The 23,199-nt window shown below is 37.9% G+C and overlaps 1 protein-coding gene across 1 annotated transcript in view; it reads left to right on the forward strand.

The window, feature by feature from the left end:
* gpc5c (glypican 5c) overlaps nucleotides 1-23,199 on the forward strand; it is a 103,321-nt gene that overhangs the window by 8,655 nt on the left and 71,467 nt on the right. Inside the window, exon 2 of the mRNA XM_037681327.1 lies at nucleotides 7,480-7,641. Within this exon, the coding sequence (XP_037537255.1) occupies nucleotides 7,480-7,641 (162 nt within the window). The remainder of the gene's footprint in view (nucleotides 1-7,479; nucleotides 7,642-23,199) is intronic.

The raw sequence follows: 23,199 nt of genomic DNA on the forward strand, positions 1-23,199 counted from the left end.
CCCCCCCCCCCCCCCCCCCCCCCCCCCCCCCTGTCAAGTGGTCGAGGAGAAACATTGCATGCTGGGTGGTGAGTTGTAGTAGGTAACTATGAAAACCCGGAGTGGATTTTTAGCAGTTTGAGTAGTCTCCTATTAATTAAGTGGAATGGATTAGTTTATGAAGAAATAGAAACAGCACTGACTGAGCTAATATTTCATGGTAAATGTGAGGGGGTTCAAATGGAAATTTTTCAAATGTGAGGGGGACACATCCCCCTTACATTTGAAAAATTATATGTGACCGTTATTATATGTGATAATTACCATATTTTCTGCCGTACATGTCGCACAGCCCTATAAGTCGCATCAGTCCAAATATATCTAATAAATTAGAAAAATCCATAAATACATCACTTCACCATTTACGTCACATCTATTATGTGTCACCGCTGACACGTCGTGGTTGTTACGCATCAATGCTGACAACCCGGAAATGTTGGCTGAACCCAGAAATATAGGCCGGTGTTGAGCCAAAAAATCAATTGGCTGCCAAATGGCAGCCGTGGGAGCATGTACGGGAGGACTTTAACAAGAATTTAACAGATTAACACTTAAAAACAATTATTTGTTTGCTCATAATTATAGTAAATATGTATCTCAGTCTAACTTAATAAATGCACTTTGACTGTCAAACCAGCTGCATTGCGCAAAGGGACAAGTCGCTGTGCATTTCTTCAAAATTTAACAAGATAACCACTTAAAAACAATTATTTGTTTGCTCGAAATTATAGTAAAGGTGTGTCTCAGTCTAACGTTTGCTTAATAAATGCACTTTGACGATCAAATAAGCTATATTTCAAAAGCCGATATGCGAAAGTAGGCATGTGCACGGGACGAGTTGCTGTGCATTTCTTCAAAATTTAATAAGATAAACACCTAAAAACAATTTTTTTTTTTTTCATTCAACCTTTATTTAGACAGGTAAATCCCATTGAGCCTCGAGGACTCATTTACAAGAGAGACCTGAATTTGCTCCAATTTATAATAAAGGCGTGTCTCAGTTGAACTTTTACATAATAAAAATATTTTAACAATCAAATCAGCTGTATTTCAAAAGTATTTGCTGCCTCGGTTCTCCGGGAGTGTGCAGACATGGAGGGAAAAAGGAAGGAGGAACACTGCACATTTATTTGAAATTTAACAAAATAAGCACCTAAAACAATTATTTGTTTGCTTGACAATATAGCAAAGGTGTGTCTCAGTTCAACTTTTACTTAATAAATGCACTTCAATGGTCAAATTAGCTGCATTTTGCCAGGGCGGCGCAGCAAAATGAAGCTGATTTGACGGTTGCTCCAAGCCAGCTGGATGAAGGTGGCAGGCTAAGGCAAGCCAATTGTGTCATTAATAGCCACTTTGACCAATTATGTGACAGAACGGCATGCCATACACTCGAGTGCCATCAAGTGGCTGAAAATGGGTGTTCAATATTTCAGTCAGAACAAATGAAATTGGTCATATCTCAGCCGAAAATTGGTTTATAAATATGGGAAAAATTCCATAAATATGTCACTTTGGTGTATAAGTCACAGGGCATGCAAATTATGCAAAAAAAACATGACCTAATTGGCAAAAGTATGGTATATGTGAAGAGGACATGTCCCGCTCACATATAATTGTTGTGAAAGCTATGGAGTCATCTTTCCCCATCTCACTCTGTCCTCTGCATCCTCACTCCAACTACCTTCATGTCCTGTTTAATGCACATATCTACTCTTTGGTTTTCCTCTTTGTTTTATTATTTTTATTTTTATTATTGTTTGTTTTTTCTTCTGGTAACTGCATTTCTAATATCCTTCTGTCAATACTCCACTGTTCCTCTTCTAGACATGTCCAAACCATCTCAGTCTAGCCTCTCTAATTTTATCTCCCAAATATTCAACCTGTGCTGTACTCCTTATCTCATTCCTAATCTTTTCCATTCTTGTCACTCCTGAGCAGAACCTCAATATATTCATTTCTGCCACTTCCAGAACTGTCTCCTGTCTTTTTTTTTCAGTGTCACTGTCTCCAATCCATGCAACGTATCTGGTCTCCCCACGGTCTCATAAACTTTTCCTTTGACATTTGCTGCCCCACTTTTGTCACAAATCACTCCTGAACGTTGTCCCCACATTTAGAGTTGCAACCCTTAGACCTACGTACATCCTTGGCTTTCCTCTTCTCCCTCTGTCTCTTGACACTTTTCCCTCCTCGTGGTCTTCAACTAACAAAATGTACTTTGTCCGTTCAATGTTAATTCATGAACAGGACAACATAACAAAGTATATATATATTTCAGCTTCCTAAAGGTTCCCGTCAACTTCTTGTTTTCTGCTAACTAGTTTATGATATAATACTCATAAAACGAAGCCAATATTATTTTTATGTGTTATTGCCACAAGTGGTCATGGTCTATAATGGCTGTGGAATATATCTGTTTTTTACATTGTTGTATTATTCTTTTTTATTTTTTTTAACTCAGACCACCCATCCTGTTTGGTTGCTGTTACAATCAAAGTATTTGCATTATTTATTACTCCAGCTACAGAGTCAAAATAAAAATAAATAAATAAATCAAATAAAAAAACTCCTACAGAGGTAGAGATAATTGGCCAACAACCGCAGGACAGCCAGTTATGACACATTATTTGGCTCGGTGATGGGAACAAATGCAGACTGTCTAGGTAATTAAAAGACTCCCATCCTAACAAGGATATACCAGGCACATGGGAGAGAGGAACCAGAAAGGGGAAGAGGGATGCAGAATGCAGACCTATTGTGTTTCCTTATAGATGGATTTGAAAAGTGAGGAACTTGCTTTGTGATCCAACCTAATGCCATGCTTTAAGCTCTAATTACAATTGCTTAAAGTCAGTACTGTCCATATTTATCCCAGAATACTAAATTATAATATAAAAGTTGTGCTTAAAAAAACAAAACAAACAAACAAAAACATTTGTGTAATGAAAAAGTCTTGGTCACGACTGGCCATCTGTATTTAGCAATACTTGTGGCTATGTAGCAATACCACCAATGGTGTAGACACAATTTCAGATGCTGTAACTGTGTGATAATTCATACTTTTTGCAGTGTGGTTCTAATCTTAACATACCTGTTATGCAATACAATTTTATAGCTGAATGGAAACCAATAGTAAAAAAAAAAATAAAAAAAATAAAATGCAAATGCTTTACTCTTTTAAAGTCTAAATGGGAATATAATTTCTAAATTTTAAACTTGATAATTACTTAAAAATAACTGAGGGCAATTGTACTACATTATAGAGTAGCAGATATTGTATGCTATCTCTAGCCAGTAAACACAGATAAATGCTTCGTTTGTCTTCTCACTTTGCTATGATGCCCTGTCTTTTAGTGGAATTATGGACTATCTTTGCATGTATACATGGACATATCATAATTATATTGTTACATTTTTTTACTTAAATCATGAACAGATATCTATTTATTTCTAGCTCACCCAACCCTTCTACATGGGTGGTTTCAAATACTACAAACTCCACACCTCTAACAGAGGACTGGGAGCTGGAGGGTTCTGTGCACAGAGATTTCTGAGGTTGTTCTTGGGATTTATTGGAACCACTTTTCTAATTTGGGGATCACATCACCGAGTGTTCTGATTACCACAAGGACTATTGAAACATTGACTCTCCACAACTTTTGTTTCCTATTTCAGCCCTTGGTATTTTTTTCAAGCTTCTCATGCTCCTTCTTCCTGATGTTACAGTTGCTTGGACTTGCTAACCACTGCCTTTTTCTGTAACTTGTTGACAAGAAGATTTTTGACCACCACAATGTCCATCAACTGTTTGTCAGTTTAGACCTAAAAATCCCACAATATCTTAACCCTGCCATTATCCACCATCTTTGGTAGCATCTCCCATTTTGACTGGGGGACCTCCAGTCCTAATTCAGAGCAGATGTGCTTTATACTTCTCTAGCCACATGTACTGTATGCCCCATTCCATGTATGCTTTGCCTGCTTGGATCCTACATACTGCTATAACTGTATGTGTTGGACTGTCTCAATGATGTCTTTGCACAGCCTACATCTTGGGTCTTGTCTGATATGAAAGACTCCATCTTCTATTGCTCTTGTGCTGAGGGCTTGTTCTTGAGTTGTCATGATACATGCCTCTGTGCCATCCTTCATTCCAGCCCTCTCTAGCCATTGGTATGAGCTGTTGGTGTCAGCCACTTCCGCAATCTGCTGGTGGTACATGGTGTGCAGGGGCTTATCTTTTCATGATGGCTTCTTGTGTTTCTCATCTTCCTCAGTGGGTTTCTTCAGCTCCCTGAAACACCCAATCATCAGTTCATCATTGGGGGGCTTTCCTCTCGATGTACTCTAAGATCTTAGCTGTTTTATCCTGGACACATCAGTCCTCTGCCTCTGTTCCTTCTCTTAGTGTACAGTCTCAATGTGCTGGACTTGGTGTGAAACCCTCCATGCATTATGAGGAGCATTTGAGTCTTGTTGTCAGAGACTTATATCTTCTCTTTTGGCCAGACTATTATACCATTTGGATATCTGATGGCTGGCACTGCATTCATGTTGATGGCTCAGACATTGTTCTTGACATTTAGCTGGCTCTTGAGAACCTGACTTACTCTCTGTAAATACTTGCTTGTGGCTGACATTCTTGCAGACTCATTATTATTGTCATTTGCCTGCATGATCCCAATGTACTGTATTTGTAGCTTACCTGGACAACTGCAATGTTGCCTTAAGATTGTATTTCAATTCATTAACTTGTGATCTCCTTGCCTCTCTTGCATACTGTTCAATTGCATTTTTCTATTCAGACATCCCTAGTCATGAGTCCACAAGAGTCCTAGTGGCACTGAGACATAGGCTTCCCTGTAGTCAGTCCAGACAGTGCACAGGTTTGTGTGTCTGGTCTTACAGTCTTGAGCTACATGTTCATCAACTAGTAGCTTGTGCTTGGCTTCTCTGGTGTAGGTTCCAATTCCTTTTTGTGCCTCGCTCAGATATTGACCCATGTTCCAATTCATCTTAGCTGCTATGATGCCTGATATCATCCACATGTTATGGAGGCAGGCAATTGGTTGGTAGCTGGATGGAATTTATGTTCATAGAGAGTTGTCTCTTTGATTCTCCAGTACTGGTCAGTCTCAGTTCTAGGTGGAATTACTCTGATGTCGTACTCCTGCTATTGAAAGGACACTCTGGATAGTGTGGTAAAGAATACTTGTTTTTTCTCCTGTCTTCTACTTCTTGAGTGCACCTCTTCAGACTAGTGGCCAGAACTTGGAGGCATTGTTTGACAGTCTCTGGATTTTCAGGTATGGACATGTTGCAGTATTTTTGTGGTGGATCTTTCTTTGTTTCACCTTTCTATTGTTCTGACAGCTGACTGATTTCTCTCAATCTTATCTTGATCTTCCCTTCCAGCCTCCTTCTTCATGGCATATTATGCTCTTTATTCATTGTAGGCTTGATGTTATAGCCAAGCAAATCGGGGTTTGTTACTGTGCTGCATACCAGCATATTGGTCTCTGTGATGGTGCTGGGAAGATTATTTAACAACAGTTCAACAATGCTCTGTTCAACAATTTCCTGTAGTATCAGTAAAGTTCTACCTTATCTTATCGTGTCTTATCTTATTGTATTTAGCAATGCTGCATTCAAAGATTTTTTGTAGACTTTCAGACAGTACTTTTTCACTTAACCTTGGCAAGTGGTACTGTTCATTGATGTGTAGCTTGGTCACAATGTTCTCAGCTGCCCTTGTATTCAGTCCCCCTGGCCTTTTCCATATGGCTTGGTACCAAGATTCTAATGGTGGGGATAATGGTTGACCCCCTCCCCCCATTAGCTCATGTATCAAATACATCATGTATTCAATTCAATTCAATTCAATTCAAAAATACTTTATTAATCCCAGAGGGAAATTATTTGTTGTTGTAACTCGTTACCCTCATTTCATTAAGAGATGTTATAGATGCTGATGGCTGTAGGCAGGAAGGATCTCTTGTAAAGGTCCATCCCACAGTGGATCCTAAGAAACTGGCTGCAGATGCCGTCCAATCCATCCACCCAGACTCGGCTGGCCTCTCGGTTCTACCGGGTTGTAGGACCGCCCGAATGCCGGGCAGAACTCCTCCCAGAGCGATGGCCACTCCTCCCAGCAGTCTGCCGAACTCCTCATTGCTGAGGACAGCCAACTGTAGGTGCCGAGGGACGATCCTGTCCTTCCGCTGTCATGAGCCGTGTGTCCTGCTAGTTCCAGGATCTCAGTAGTCAGGCACTCGAGCACAGCTGGCAGGTAGATGAGAATGCATCCACAGAACATCCTTTTCAACTCATTTGAGATTTGGGGTTGTAGCTGAGATATTATTTGAACTTTTGAGATGTTATTCAGCTGCTGTTGGTTGTAGAAAACTGCCTTATTGCCATGGTTACGCATCATAACAAATGTCCAAAACTAAAAAAGTTTCAGTAAAAATCCTTCCAGCTGCACAGCATCTGATACCAGAGGAAACAATCATCCAAAAAATGTGATTTATATCTAGAAAAAGAGGATTTAAAGTTTCCAAAAGCAAAATCTCAGAATAAAAGTAACAGAGCTGCTTCAACATGCAGCCACTTTGAGCGGCACAATTCTAGAACAAGGAATGGAATTCTAGAATTCCATCCCATATATCATCTCATATTACCTCCCATTATTTTGAGATTTTTTTCTCAAATGTTGGTACACTGGGTTCAAAGTTGTAATTGGGTCAATCTGGATGATGGGTATTTAATTTTCCCTATTGCCTTTGTGCTTGCTCAGGATGGAAGACTGTGATGATGTGAAGATTGAGCACAATCTGTTGGCTTCTTTAGATATATAACTTTTACCATTTGGCATTTTTATGTAAGTGCATGTACAGATAACTTTGGCTTTGATTTGGCACTATATAAATAAGCTGAATTGAAGTGAATTGACTTGTGACCTGTCCAGGGTGTACCCCACCTCCCGCACAGTGATGGCTGGACATGGGCACCAGTGACCCCCACAACCCAAAAAGGAAGAAGTGGGTAAAAATAATGGGTGGATGAATGGATAAATTAAATCAGTCCCTTAGAGGCCCTTTGTTAAGTTCTCTGCCTTTGTCCATGAATGTCTTGTGTGTGCGTGTGTGTGTGCGTGTGTGTGTGTGTGTGTAGGGGAGGTATGTGTGTAAGTAGAGACTCTGGGTAATCATTTGCAAAATGTTTTTATGCTTTGCGTTGTTTGCAAAATGTCCTTCTTTTTTAAAAAATTTCTCTCTTGACACACATCCACTTCTCTTTCATTGTTTATATTCTGTAAATGTGGCAAACACAAATGATAATAATGACGAAAATAATGGAATTAAAGAAAGACTCGAGAAAAAAAACAACAACAAAAAAACAAAACTAAATCCTTTGTCTTCTGCTTGACTTTTCCAGATGTTGATCTGCTTGTTTGCAAGCACCAAGGTCCATCTTGCTGCACCCGGAAGATGGAGGAGAATTATCAAGTCGCTGTAAAACGAGAAACCCTCAGCGACATTATCAGCTATACTTATGAGCCAGAGCACATCTTGTCAGGCCATTCAGATGCCTTTCATGGTAAGTTCTTAAGCCATGAGCGTGAGCAGGTGTTGGAAGAAGGCACTAGCTGACACACAGTAGAAAGACATGCTGTCATGATGTGTTGTCATTTAGCTATCCATGACGTCCAGTGCAGTAACCGATGACAGGGTACAGATACCCAACAGTCATAGCCTTAGGAGAGTATTTATTACAAAAAATAATTATTATAATTATCATTATGCTTGCAATTATGTGATAATTTGAAGGATTATTTGGGGGGTGTGAGGGGTGTAGATGGACAAAGTATATAAAGGCCTTATTCAGTGTAAGCTTTCATAAATTATAATTATTTGAAACAAAACCGGGCAGCACAGAAGCTTAACTGGTAGAGCTGCTGCCTCTCAGCAAGCAGTTTACCCTGGTTCAAATCCCGGTCCGGGGGCCTTTCTGGGTGGAGTTTGAATGTTCTCTCCGTGCATGCGTGGATTTTCTCCGGGTACTCCGGTTTCTTCCCACAGACCAAAACCATGCATGTTAGGCTGATTGGTAACTCTAAATTGTCCCTAGGTGTGAGTGAGAGAGTGAATGGTTGTTTGTCTCGTTTGTCTCTATGTGGCCCTGTGATGGACTTGCGACCTGTCCCTGGTGTGCCCCGCCTCTCGCACAATGATTGCTGGATATAGTCACCAGCAACCCCTGCAACCCAAAAATGGAAGAAGCGGGTAAAGATTATGGATGGATGGATGGATGGATGGATGGATGAAACAAAATCATCCATATAGGATAACTTGTTATTATTTGTCTATTTAATGTTCTTGAGTTGGTAAGTTATTTCAGGGAGTGAAATGTCTGATTTTTTACTACTGAGTGTACCAGTGGAATAATTAATTTCACTGGTCCTCCTTACCTACATTCAGTGTCTTCCAACTTTAATTTCTACAAAACAGTTAATGCAAACGTATAGGATAGGCCACATAATTTAGTTGGTTATTTATTCATTCTGTTTGTTCCTGAGATTTTTTTATAATTCTGCATTCACTTTTATGAACTTTTACTTTTATGTGTCGGTTTGGCACATTTTGTTAATGACTAGGAATGCTCTTAGTATTGGAGATTCACACAATATGTTGGTTGAAACTGGGGAAATACAATACTTTTTGTCATGGATATTATTACTGTCATGGCCAGCAAAAGAACAACAAATATATGTATGTGTCCTTCATATAAGTCATTTACTTTAAAATCAAGTTTGGTTAGTTATTTAGATTATTGGACATACATCTTAGAGCTCGTAATCATTTAACATAATGTAAGTGTGAGCTGCACAGCTGTGTAGTGATTAGCAATGTAACCACAGAGCAACGTTTGTGGCTTGAATCTTGACCTCAGTGTCTGAAGTTTACATGAGTGGGTTTGCTCCTGGACATTTCAGCTTCCTCCAACAATCCACTAAACACACAATGGCATGTGTGGATTCTAAACTTTAATCATACGTGACTGCATGTTAGGTTGTTTGTTTTATTTGTATTTGGGTTGTCCTGAGGATTATAGGCGACCAGTCCATGGAGTACATTAACCTTTTTCTTGTCTGCTGACAGCTGGGCTAGGCCTATGAGAAAGATGAAGTAACTATGTTTTAAGAACACTTCTGGAATGTGTCCTTTTTAAAAATCATGATTTAGATCCTTCCCATCTTACCTCATGTCTGCGCCTGTCTGGGCAATGACGATCAGGGATTTCACACATCCACAAAAGGCCAAAGTGGAAATTTATAATGGAATAACAATAGAAACTTATGTGCAACAATGTTAAAAATGATGATGTCACCAGCTCTTACTTTTCAAGGCCTTCTAAAGACGGTCTCTGTGATGTCTGAGTGGCGTGAGAAGAATGTGAAGCAGCATGTGGCTCATATACCGCATGAAGTAATGAGAATTTGATTTTGACATGAGTGCAGATATTCACACGTTAGATGGTACAAATAAAGAAGAAGCTTGTGGCTGGCACTCCTCTTTTCCTCTTCTTGTCTGAATCTGTTCAGATTGAGTTCACCACAAACCCACTTATCTTAATAAACTCTGTTTATTTACTCTTTATTTAACAGTGTGGCCATTGTTTTTTTCAAGAGTCTTGAATTTCCCATCATTTAGGATTTCCCATCATTTACATCTTCCAACTTATAATATTGTACATTTATTTTATGTTGGTATCCCTTTCACGTTGTTGCTGACACAATTGACTGTTGACTGTGGTTTTAAGCTAATACTGAGTCTGGCTCCCTTACGAGTTCTCCCTTCTAGCCTCTCCTCACTAATTCTGATTTTCATTATTTTCCCTCACTCATCTAGTCACTAATATATGGAATTATATATAAAATATGGATTATAACATTGCTGTCTGTGCCTAATTGTGTGTGTGTGTGTGTGTGTGTGTGTGTGGGGGGGGGGGGGGGGGGGTTGAGTTGAGTTTATGTGGTAGTAGCTCAGAGTCATAAACTTACCATAACATTTTTCAATATTGCATGAGATTGAGCATACTGCTATTTTAAAAATCTGACCCAAACAGCTACAACTCTTTCATTTCTTAACATGATGATCTCAGCTTAAAGCTCTGGCTTTTATTTCTTCTTTATTCAGTAACTCTTTGTAGACCAAAGCAGATCATCTACCTCCACCTCACACTATCCTATCCTCCTTGGCCACACCACCCTCTCCTCCGCTACATCCATGAACTTTCTCTTTTTTTCTTCCTTCTCTGGCTACTTTATATCCAATATGCTTCATCCAATATACTTTACTATCCTTTATCAACATCCTTACAACATATTTGAAAAATGTGCATTCCACCGACAGAAGACAAAGTGTAACTGATCCTTGTTCACTAACTGTTTGAGCTATGGTTGTATCAGACAACTGAAAACATCATGACCTTTACAAATTTGCTCTGAGGTATGCAACCCCACTCCTCTCCCACACTAGAAACTGGAATTACCAGCACTATTTTAGTATTTTATGGGAGTTTTTTTTTTTTTTTTTTTTTTGTATCCATAAGCTCTCACTTACCAACATTTGTTCAATTTGTAACCTCCTTATTCCAGTAATGACCATGCTTTGAGGGCTCTAGTCCATAGCTCTTCAATGGAATTTCAGCACCTGGCTGATGTCATGCTCTGGGTGTCAAGGTCAGCCATGACAACATGTCTAAACTGGACTGAAGGTTTACTACAGGTGGCCTATTGGCCATTACCAATGTTGCCATGCTCTAACATGAGAACATTGTTGGTCGCAAATGGAGAAAAAAAAAATCTGATATCAATATTTACCTTAATTATTTTGATACGAACTTCCACAGATACCTTCCTGTGATTGGATTTGTTGCCGGTACAAATTCCCTGATGGTCACATGAAAATGTGGGTGGGAAAGGTGAAGCATCCACACCCTTGAGCAAGACAACCCCCCACCCCACCTCCTATCTGCTTCCACAGGCCCTTAGATGGCAACCCCTGCTACACAGATGTAGGCTGTGGTAGCTCAGTTGTCTGTGGTTGTGGCAGGAAGGGCAACCGGCATAAAACAATTGCCAAATATTTGTGCTTTGCTCACAGTTTTGCTATGACAGCAACTGATGAAGGAGGCAGCTGAAATATAATAAATAAATAAGCCATACTTGTCTCTTCCCTGATGTTTTTACTTTTTCTTCTCACACTCCTGACTTTATTCACAAAGTTGTCAAGATTAGCTATTCCCAGATCTTGACAGATTTGGTTTTAACCCTAAACATACATAAATATACTGTACTCAAAAACTGTGCAAACCATTTAATGATAAAATACATTATTGTTTTCCTTGACGAGATTTTGTTTTCGTCTGCAGTTTGATCTCTTGTTCCAGTGCTATTGTCAGTCTGCCTCTTGAGCTTCCTCATCACTCCTCTACACCCCCCCCCCCCCCCCCACACGTCTTGGCTGTCCATTCTTCCATTCTGTTTCCCATTACTCCTCTGTGCCTCTGAGGAAAAATTATTTTCTACTTCATCATTTCTCTTTTTCACTGTGTTTATTCATCTGAAAGAGAGTTCTTGTGAATTATTTCATGATTCTGTTTTCTCTCTTTCTGTGAATGATGACTTTTTGTCTCTTCTAACTATTAAGTTCTGAGCCCTGCTGGTGGGACCAGATTATTGTTAATCATTCATGTTATTACATTAAGTTTTGATGCAACTTATCTGAGCTACAACATTGAATGGTTTTCTCTGCAGTGTTTACTCTGATTTAAAACAGTATGAATTGCTTAGATTTCTTTAGTTTGCATTAACTGATTACAGGAAAAGCACCAATTGGTTCCTTCTCATCACTTTAAGATGCTTCTAAAAGCTTCTTACTGACAGAATGTTGTCTTCTCCAGATTGCTACAGCTCAATCACTTAAGGGTGGAACACTTCTAAAAATAAAAAAAAAATAAAAAAACTTTTGCTTTGACAGTGTTATATGCATGATTACAGTTGATTTTATTAATTTGTTTGTGCTTAAACTTGCAATTAGATTTTTTTTTTTTTTTTGTTATTTACATTTTTTGGAAAAACATTTTATTGATCATTTTACAATTTTGTCTTCCATTTAATTTTCTGGCTTTCTTGACTGTCCTTGTGGATTGTTTATCCACATACTGCCTTCTGAGGTGTTTTTGCAGACAAAACTTTATGTACTTCTACAGACTTTAAACTTTTTTTTTAATGCTTCTTCTATACACACCAAAACATGAGATTCCCTTAGGAAATGAGAAATAATGTAGCAAAGTCCTGACAAATGGATTATTCATCTGTTGATCTATCTACTGTATGCTAGATTTTTTTTTGGCAGCCTTCTTCAAGGAATAAAGCTGAAAGGTCTTCAGAAACTGTAATAAAATGTTTATCAGGACCACTCAAAAATACTAAGCTCTGTCTCTCTTGTAATTAATTATAGTGGGGTTGAGAGTTTAGAACAGAATATTTTTACAGTGACACGGAAGAATTTCAATTCTTACTTCCAATCATTTTGCACATAAGAATCTTGAGACGTGTGTGTGTGGGTGTGCTTGCATGAAGACTCACCAAAGACATATGAGCTTGGATAATATTTGCCACTGTCACTGGCTACTCTAAGGCTCATGTTATCCTCACGAGCTGCTAAATAGCTTTCAGAGAAAAGTACTCTCCTGGCCTGAATAGCTCTGTGTCATCAGTGAAAGTGCATTGGGCTGAAATGTTCCATGTCCTTCAGTGAAGGTACAAGGAGTTCATTTGCCAAATAAATAAATAAAATTAATTAATAAAGTAGAAAAATAGGGTGAAAGAGAGACTATAATGTTGTCTTCCTTTGATGCAGTTTTAAGACTTGCATTAGATTTACAATATTATATTTTTAAAACATGTTTTTTGCAGCTTTGCATGCTAATCTACATGCTAAAGTAAAACTGAGGTTTTATGTAACTTGGAGAATTGTTTTAAATAAATGTTTTATGCTTTTAGGTATTTTTTACAGTCAAAATAAAGCAGGTTATATTGTATAAAAGCAGTGATGTGAGTTAATAAAGCAACAACACTATTTAAATCCAAGGGAACCATTTTTGCTTAAACTGTGCTTTTCCTTATAATAAAGATGTCCAAATGTGCTTTCCATACATGCACATGTGCATCACTTCTGAGTTCAGGGGGTGCTGTTTTTGAACTAACAGAACTTCTTTGCTCCAGGTGTTTTTATGAGACTCGCATATTTTTTAACCCATTGTCATCCATGAATTATTTTGTGAGGATAAAGTTTCAAAATGTTACTTTTTATATATTTAACCTAGAAAGTTAAGTGGAACCAGTTGATGTGGCAAAGTGGTGGTGTTATAGTGGGTAGATTTACACATGTTCCATATTTCTTCCCTTTAGAAATGATGGATATAACAGAACTCCTGGGGATGTTTAGGGCCTTTTAGATTCTTTTCCATTCCTCCCCTGGCTTGTTAATAATCTCTTCTTTGAGATGAATTAGGAGTCACTTTAAAGGGGTAAATATATGCAGTAACTCTTTTTACATAGCATATTAGTTGGATATACCCTTTAAAATCAATTTCACTTGAACACTGAATGTATTTTAGATTGTTATTTTGTCATCAAGGCCAATTTGTATTGATCATGAGCGCAATAAAAGAATAACATTCAGAAAGGTGAATACCTATTAAAAATTAATGGGCACTGTGTATTTGATTTGTATGTCTCTTATTTTGTTGGATATATATATATATATATATATATATATTTTTTTTTTTTTTTTTTTTTTCTGCCCCTTGGAAATCTTGTACTTTCTCTTTTGTCCAATCATAGACAAAGACAGCATTTTTGACCTACAGGCAGTATTTTTGTTGTGTTTCCTTGTCTTTGTGTCCAAAATACCTGTCTCTTGTATATCCTAAACCACTTACAGAGATAGGAAGTGTGACATGGCTTGCTCATTCATTTGTTAAAGCGAGAGCATCCTGTAGTTTAGAAATGGAATACATTTATTAATATTGCATACGGCAGCTTTAGTCAAACTCATATTTTTAGGGTTTTTTTAGCTACTCCTTTCCTATTCATTGGTGGATGATCCAATATGTTCAATTCCTCCAGAAAATTAGGAGAATAGAAAAGAGGAGCATAAGAAATGAATCACAATGTATTGCAATTCAATTCTATTTATTGATGTACAGTCAATTCACACACACACACACACACACACACACACACACACACACACACACACACACACACACACACACACACACACACGCACGCACGCACGCACGCACGCACACACACACACACACACACACACAATGTCTCAGGACACTGTAGACAAAAAACATTAGCATGCATTATAAAATGCCAATTTGAAACAAAAACAAAACAAAAACATATGTAAGGAAGCCAGAAGATTTTGTTAAATCTCCACTTCATCACAGTTTCCTTTCTGAGCAAGGTTATTGGTGACAGTGGAATGGAAAAACTATCTTTTTAATAGGAAGAAACCTCCAGCAGGGGCAGCTACCTGCAGTGAATGGCTGGGGAACAAGAGGAAAGGAAAGCAATCCATCCATCCATCCACCCATCATCTTTACCCACTCCTTCCTTTCTAGGTCACTGGGGTCGCTGGTGCCAATGTACATCAGTCACTGTGTGAGAGGCAAGGCAGACAAACACAAAATGGTTGGTACAGTTATGGAAAGAAATATTAAATAAAACATATGTCAATGATATAAATAATTACAAATACAAACATGAACATTAGAGCAAGTAAAGACAGCAGCAGAGTGAAGAAATGTGGTCAGTTTGTCTTCCTGCAGTCTATGGTTATAACAGAACACATAAAGGATAGCTCAGGAAACAAACTATTTCATTCATATAAAGAAAGAACAAGTTAGAATGGCAAAACATCTTGCAGACACAGCTCTTTGTCCAACAGTGGAACAGACAACTTTGGTCCAGTTCGATCTTGCACCCTGCTGATTCACCCTTTGTATGACCCAAGTGTTCAATCAGACATGAAAGAGACACGTTCATTGGCAGTCAGATCAACAAAAAAACTGTTCATGCCAGAAAGAGCATAACCCACTGGCAGCGAGACAAGAATATACAGCCTAAAACGATACTGTGTGATGGAAGTAGTTTTGCCTCTTTTCATTTGAAGAGTCAAAACCATCCTGGGTGGCCCACACAGCAAACCTTTGCAACAGCATCTGTGTCATTAATTAAAGAGAGGGGAATTCTATGCATTTGTTTCTGCATTTGTGGGCATGCTTATGAATACAGGACATGTCTGTATACATCTGTGCAAGTTGCAGGAGTTCTACTTTGCAGATGCATAGTATCCTAATGCTTTCTTCAGACACAGCACCTAATATCTTAATTACAATCTTTTGTCTGGAAGTTGTCTTGTTCATTTTCCCAGTTTACTTTTTCCTTCTTTTTTTGTCGTCTCTCACATTTTTTTGTTCTCTCAGTTCATGTGTACTTTTTTTTTTTTTGTTCCTGCAGATGTTTTGACTGACAGGGTTATTGCTCTGGAGGCTGATGCTTGGACACAGGATGACATTGCACGGCACCATGAGCTCATTCTCAAATTAGGGAGGATATCCGGAATCCATCCCTACTTGTCTTATTTAATCATGCTGGGTGGAAAGGAAATGTGTTTATGGAATGAGCAGTGGAGCAAATACATTGCACATTTGTCTGTGTATATTATGGCCTTGTCTGTGTTGTTAACTGCTGTTTTAATTTCCTGAGTAGTTGTGACATTTAAGACAATGTGCATTACACTGGATTTTGAAAACTTGTGCTCTGTAGAAAATAACTGCAAAAACGTAATATGGATAAAGCAACTCAAAACTTCTTGGCTTGATAAAATCACTCCTAGATGTTCCAAATGTATTTTCCTTTCCATCTAACTTGCTCATCTCTGCACAAATGTGTAAAAACTCAAAGGAGTAGTGAGCTAAGCTTAAAAGCCAAAGTAGAAATATATGAGATGAAGATTTGTGTGGTCAAAGGAAACACTCAGTACAAGTGAACACAGGTATGTTTGAAATGAGTTCAACGGAGCGTGGATAGGTTTGGTTTTGCTTTATGGAGTGCTGAATCAAGAAATGTTTACCCGAAAAAGTCACTGTGTTTTTTGGCATGTCACTCTAGGCCTGTGCTGTGTCTTGCTGTAGTTCAGAGCTGCTTTATGTTTACTTTCTTAAATTATTTGAGTAAGAGCTTTTCAAGTGGGATGGGAAGAGTTTGTGACAAACAGGAAGAGCTTAACAGTAAATACTGGGGATTATTCATTTCTATATTTTGACTGAAAAAATAAGGTGTTACTTGACAGTTGGATGTTACATCACTTCCGTTTCTGTCTGTGGTGGAAATGCAACCAAAGGAATTGCTGGTGTATTTCTGCTGTCTTTTATGGAGTTCCTCTGTTTCTAAAAAGCCGTGGAACTGAAAGTGCTAACCATGCTGCCAGCAGAGCATTCCAAAGGATGAAACTATAAAACTTTCTTATTTTATATCCTGATGCATGCTCAATAATCCAGGTAGATAAATCTAACAAAGTTAAGTCAGGTCCTCTGGACGGATTCTTCTTTGTTGAAAAGTTTAATCTTTTATCCAAAAGTCTTCTTCATTCTGAGGAGCTGCAACAAGTTCAGTCTTATAAGCAGCAGCTTCTCATAGTGGATCAACCAGTTTACTGGTAACAGCTAAACTAGTTGTTCACATGCAAAAGAAGGACCAACAGTCTAACCAATAGTTAGTGCCCTGATTTGGTGCCAGAATCTATTATCATTGTGTGACATTTTATAAAACCACGCTATATATCAACAAAGTCCATGCTCAACAATCCAGGTATACAATCCAACATTTTTCAGTCAGAAATATTGCACTGAATATTTTTTCAGCACAAAACAAGAAACTATCCAGATGACCTGACTGAAAAATGTTGGCACGCTATATATCATTTTATTTTAATTCCATTTTTTCCAAGATAACATTTTTTTAACCCTTCAAAATAATTTCATTAACTTTCAGCAATGTTCAAGAACATTTCTTGTAGATTTTACAAACACATGAGATTTGATGTCTAGAAAGTTTCTTGGCAATCGGACCAAGTCATATCTCGTAGGATTTGTTCCCTGTTCAGGAGAATTTGGGTTTTAGGTAACATAATGTCTGGCTGACAGGCTTTCTACTGCACTGCCTTTAATTGATCCATTCTGTTTTATAAATTTATTTATTTATTTTTTGTTCTGTCTGGCTCTGCTTAACACATGCTTCAATAGCTGATTCTAAAAGTTGTAAAATTGTGTGTGTGTGTGTGTGTGTTAATTTTCTCTTTTCATCATACAAACAGTTCTTAAAACCAGTGACTGTTGGGAAATTTACAGAAGAAGATTCTTAAATTTAATACAGCCTGAATAAATGTGAGAGTATTTGTGTCAATTACTTTGAGGTAAAATTAAAAACTTTGCAGATTGTTATAGTTGTATACACACTTGTGTGTGTGTGTGTGTGGGGGGGGGGTCCTTTTTTTCTGTGTATAATCAAATGTTTATGTTTAATAAATTAATGGATAATCATTGAAATGCATAAGACTCTGGATTATGAGTCACCCTGCTAGTTCCTCCCAGACTGGATTAAGGTTGGCTGTTTTTTTTCCTCAGTTCTCACCACTGGCTCACTTCATCACTCCCACATTCAAGTCTACTCACTTTTCTCATTACGCCCTGTGATGGCCTCTTCCCCATTTTCTCTTCCTCCCTATTGCCTCTGTGTAAAATAAAGGTTTCCCCATGGACAACTTTATCCTCTCATTGTCCCGTCACTTAACAATGTGTTCCGGACAAGCAGGAACAATAAATATTACAAATGAATTGTCAAAAAAAGTGATGTTCTGACCCTGGCCAGTCATGTTCTTTTCATATAATCCACAGTGTATTGGATCTGCTGTATTGATTACCAAGTTGAACAGAGGTTTGCATCTGCTCTTAAATCAATCACAATACAATTATCATTGGCTAAAACTATTTTAATATAATATTCCTTTCAGAATATTGGTGTGCTTTTATCCACAATTATATGTTTTGTATACTTCAGTCCAAAATAGGGGTTTTTATGTGTATCGTTTTCTTTTCTGCCTGTATGTTTTCCTTTTAAATAATGCATTTGTAAGACACACACCCCCCCCCCCCCCACACACACACACTCCAGCTGTCTCAAATCATTTTTAAAAATCTGGTAAATGAAAACAGGGCACACACCTTCTCAAAAAAAGGGTTAAATTCTTCATTAGGGTTCTTTTTTATCTTAATTCATTCCACGCCTGAGTTTGTTCAAGAATCTGTTTCCTGTTAATCATATCTTGGTGTACTTGTTTTTTTTCTGTTTTTTTTTTGTTCTTCTAAAGAAAATCTGGAGTCCAGTCTCCTTTGACCAACTCATAGTTGTCATCAGTTTTCACTTTAAACAATGAGCTGTTACTTCACCTTACCTTCCTTTGTTCATCATAATTCACAGATGTCAACATGATTTTGATAAAAAAAAAAAACATTTTAAAAAGTGCCTAGTCTGTTAGATGCAGGGTCACCATTCGTTTAAAAGGCAACAGATTTGTTGTTGCTATATTTTTCATACAAAAAGTTATTTTCTTTACTTAAGTTCAACGTTGGGTATGTATGTTTTGCTTTTAGCCAAACTTCACCTTTAACTATTTTAAATTTGAATTATTGGAATAAACATATTCTGGAAAGAATCCCTCTAAGTAAATAAGAATACTGTCATTCTGATCTAATTTTTTATGTTACTTTTATTTGTGCACCAAGTCAAAATCTCCAAATTGTTTTTACTGCTTATAACTTGCTTACCGGTACTTATAATTTTATTGGGCGGCTGTGGCTGAGTGGTTAGAGCAGTTGTCCTCCAATGCAAGTGTTGGTGGTTTGATTTCACCAGCGATCACATGCCGAAGTGTCCCTGGGCAAGACACTGAACCCCTTGTTGCCTCAGATGTTTGTCCCATCAGTGTATGAATGTGATAAGCATTTTCATGCTTTTACAGAAATAGTAGAGTACTGTATGAATGGGTAAATGAGACCACAGATTGTAGTGTAAAACACGTTGAATATTTTGAACAGGCAGAAAAGCTCTATGTAAGTGCAGTCCCTTTACCATTTACCATAATACTTTTCAGATATTTATTTGGGCAGCAAGGTGTAGAGCTTGATGCCAGTCAGTTGGTAGAGCTGCTGCCTCTCAACGAGAAGGTTGCCAGCTTGAATCCTGGCTGGGAGCCTTTCTAGGTGGAGTTTGCATGTTCTGTCCGTGCATGCCTGGGTTTTCTCTGTGTACTCCAGTTTCCTCCCACAGACCAAAAACATGCATGTTAGGCTGATTGGTATTGTATCTAGGTGCGAGTGAGAGATTGAATGATTGTTTGTCTTGTTTGTCTCTATGTGCCCCTGCGATGGACTGGAGACCTGTCCAAGGTGTCCCTGGCTTCTCACACAGTGACTGCAGGATATGGGCACTAGTGACCCCTATGACCCAAAAATGAATAAGCAAGAAAATATAGTGGATGGATGGATGGTATTTATTTGTTCTTTGTTGTTTTGACTTAGCATTACATTATAGTTCTTGAAACTCTAGAATAGTTATTTTAGTATGTATATGGGGTTATCAGTATTGCACTCTTAGGCTTTGTTCTTATTGCAGGTCTTAATGCTCAACCCTAAATTGTTGGCATTCTTATTGACCTTATAATTTAAAAGCAGCTACCAACAAACACCATTGTATAAATTCTACAGCCCTGAAGCAACTCACATGCACAGAAAAAGTCACATTAACATGTAACTTATTGTGTGTGTTGATTCAAAAGTTGTGCAGTCAGAGACAATTAAATGATCTTTTAAACTTGCATCGTCCAGTGTTTACATGCCATCTTCTGCCTACTTAGGCACAGCATTGCCTTTCTGGAGCAGGAACGAAAAACTAAAAGTTAAAAACATACCCAAGTATAGTACAGATCCCAACATGCTTCACACAGACTCTCTCACTGGTACATTTTTATCTTTAAATAATTTCTTGGTCTGTTGCGTTCATTCATCTCCTCCTTCATGTCACTGCATGAGTGCAGCTACAGTGTGCGCTCTCAGGATATTATTACATGCAGTGTCCCCTCAGTCTGGACTGAACTAGGCAAAAGGGCCTTCTCTTACTCCGCTCCTGTTTCCTGGAACACCTTGCAAAAAGACCTGAAGCTCTCAACCTTGATCTCTCTAAGTGGCTTCAAATATCTGTTAAGTTCATGGCAAAAACCAATGCAGAATTGTTTTTGTTTTTTTTACATTGTTTTACAATGTAGCTGTTTTTGTTTTTGTTTTATTTTCATATCGTTTTCCTTGATTTATTTTTCTATTTAAATGCTTGCTTTATGATTGTCTACTGTTGTCATCATGCGTTGCTAAAATCAGGTCTCTCTTGTAAATGAGTCCTCGATGCTCAGTGAGACTAAACATGTATAAATAAAGGTTGAATGAATGAAATGCTTGTAAAAACACAACCCTATAAGACTGTTGCTATTATTTGATGTTGGAGATTCTCAGTCATTGAGGACAAAGCAATTCTAAAAGTAAAAAAAAAATAAATAAAATAAGTCAAAAAAATACTACGGGGCATGTTTTGTAGCACAAGACATGTAGAGTTCCAAAATTTTAATTACATGACATTGGTATCAGTAATGCCATTATTTGGATTGATCTGCATACCCATACTTCAATGACCTCATTACTTTGATAACCACAATACCATGGTAACATGATACTTCATTGACAGCACTTCATGGATGTAAAGGTCAAATAAAATGTCATATGACCATTCTGACTGTGGTCATTTTGGAAAACATTGGCCATGTATCCAATCTAGCACCACATAAGAGAGTGGTCTGGGTTAGATTGGTCTGAGCCTGGATCACATAGGAAAAAAAAACCAAAAAGGTAAATGGTACGTGGACTGTACTCATATAGCGCCTGTCTATCTAATCAATCTTGATTAGATAGTTGAGTATCTACTCAACGTGCTTTACACGACTATCTGTGCCCACATTTACCAATTCATACAGCACTCTGCTATATCTATACAAAGAATAATCAGTGCTTTATAACATTCATACACCAATGGGACACACACTGGAGGCAAGGAGGGGTTCAGTGTCTTGTCCAGAGACACTTCGGCATGTGACTGCTGGAGGAATCATATCCCCAACTCTTGCATTAGAGCAGGGATACTCATTGCACGGCTCGCGAGCCACATGCGGCTCGCCATGCTTTATTGGTGGCTCTTGTGACAGGTTACAATAATACATCAGCACAGCCAATACGTTCTTAAAACGTGCTGGCGCATTGCGCAATATTCACGCATGTCGGCTTGGGCTTCTTTGACTCACTCAGCCACAGCAATTAAAAAAAATAAAAAATCAGATTTGAGCCACTTTTGCCTGCAGTGAAAAAGCAGCTATAGCTTCATCTATAAATATTGTCTTCATTGTAACTTTATCACTCATGCCTGTGCATCATGATTGTTTTAGTTAGTTAGTTTAGTTAGTTTTAGTTTTTTAATGTTGGAGTGTGGTTTAATGTGCACATGTTCTTGCAATGAGTATATTTGCATAACAGTAGGTCAACTTGAGGACAATTGAACCATATCACATAGTCAGACCTAATCTAAAAAGTACACATGGAGTTATTATTTTCCAACACCGAAAGGCAAAGATGAAGAAAAATACATTTGATTTTCTCTCTCTCTCTCTCTCTCTCTCTCTCTCTCTCTCTCTCTCTCTCTGTATGTGTGTGTGTGTGTGTGTGTGTGTGTGTGTGTGTGTGTGTGTAGGCGGGAGGTGTTAGCAAAATATGTCATGCACAATTGAATGGATTTTAATGAAACTTTCAGGGGAACAAAAATCATTGGATTTACGTTTACAAGTGATTATCTTTTTGATGCTAACCCAATTCAAGCCTGCCACCTCAGCCAACTGATAATTAATAGAAAATACAAAAATAGTTTTCACTCAGTGAGCTTAACAATTATTGTGCTAATATTTAGTGTGATTATGATGGTTTATTTACAAAATATATGAAAGTACTAATTAATGCACAAAATATTTGCTAAAATCGTTTGCGCTAACTGTTGGAGTCAATACTGTTTGCCTGTTAGCAAAATATCTCATTACTCACTGGGCAGATTCAATTTAAACAGTCAAAAATCTAATCAGTTGATGTGCATTTGCAACTAAATAATTTCTTGTGTCAGTCACATTCAAGATGGTCACCACAAAATGTATTGAATTAACAAAGTAACCTTGCCTCAGTTTGACTTACCGATACTGGGTTGAAATTTGACATGGTAGTAGCTGAAAGTCATTTATAACACACATTCTGAGCTTGGCAACAGTTTGGCAGCAGTTTGGTATATTTTAGGGGATTATGCATTACATGTAATTTTTATCAACAAAGTCCATGCTCAATAATCCAGGTATAAAATCCACAATTTTTCAGTCAGGTAATCTGGACAGTTTCTTTTTTTGTGCTGAAACGTTTCGCCTTCGATCCAGAAGGCTTCATCAGTCAAGGAAACACACAACAAAACTGATTCTTCCTCCAACAGCTTACTCCAAAGTGGAACAAACCAGTTCTGCTTGTGATAAGATGGTCTCTTTGGTACGCCCCCTCCTCCATTGCCGGCCCTCTTCCTTGTTGACAGACAATCCTTGACTGACGAAGCCTTCCGGATCGAAGGCGAAACGTTTCAGCACAAAAAAAAGAAACTGCCCAGATGACCTGACTGAAAAATTTTGGATTTAATTGTTATCTTTACTAAAATAACTATAACTCCAGATTTAGTCAATGAAAAATAATCTTAATTTAAAACTCTGCCTAGAAGTCAGTGGGGAAAATACATGGCTTTAAGGATTTCAAATGTATTTAGTGTATTGTTATGAGTTTAAAAAATGACATAATGGTTATTATTAACTCAGTCATGAGTTAGTTATATATTAT

Source organism: Nematolebias whitei, chromosome 9 (genome assembly GCF_014905685.2).
Source record: "Nematolebias whitei isolate Nwh7 chromosome 9, NemWhi1, whole genome shotgun sequence".
NCBI lineage: Eukaryota > Metazoa > Chordata > Actinopteri > Cyprinodontiformes > Rivulidae > Nematolebias > Nematolebias whitei.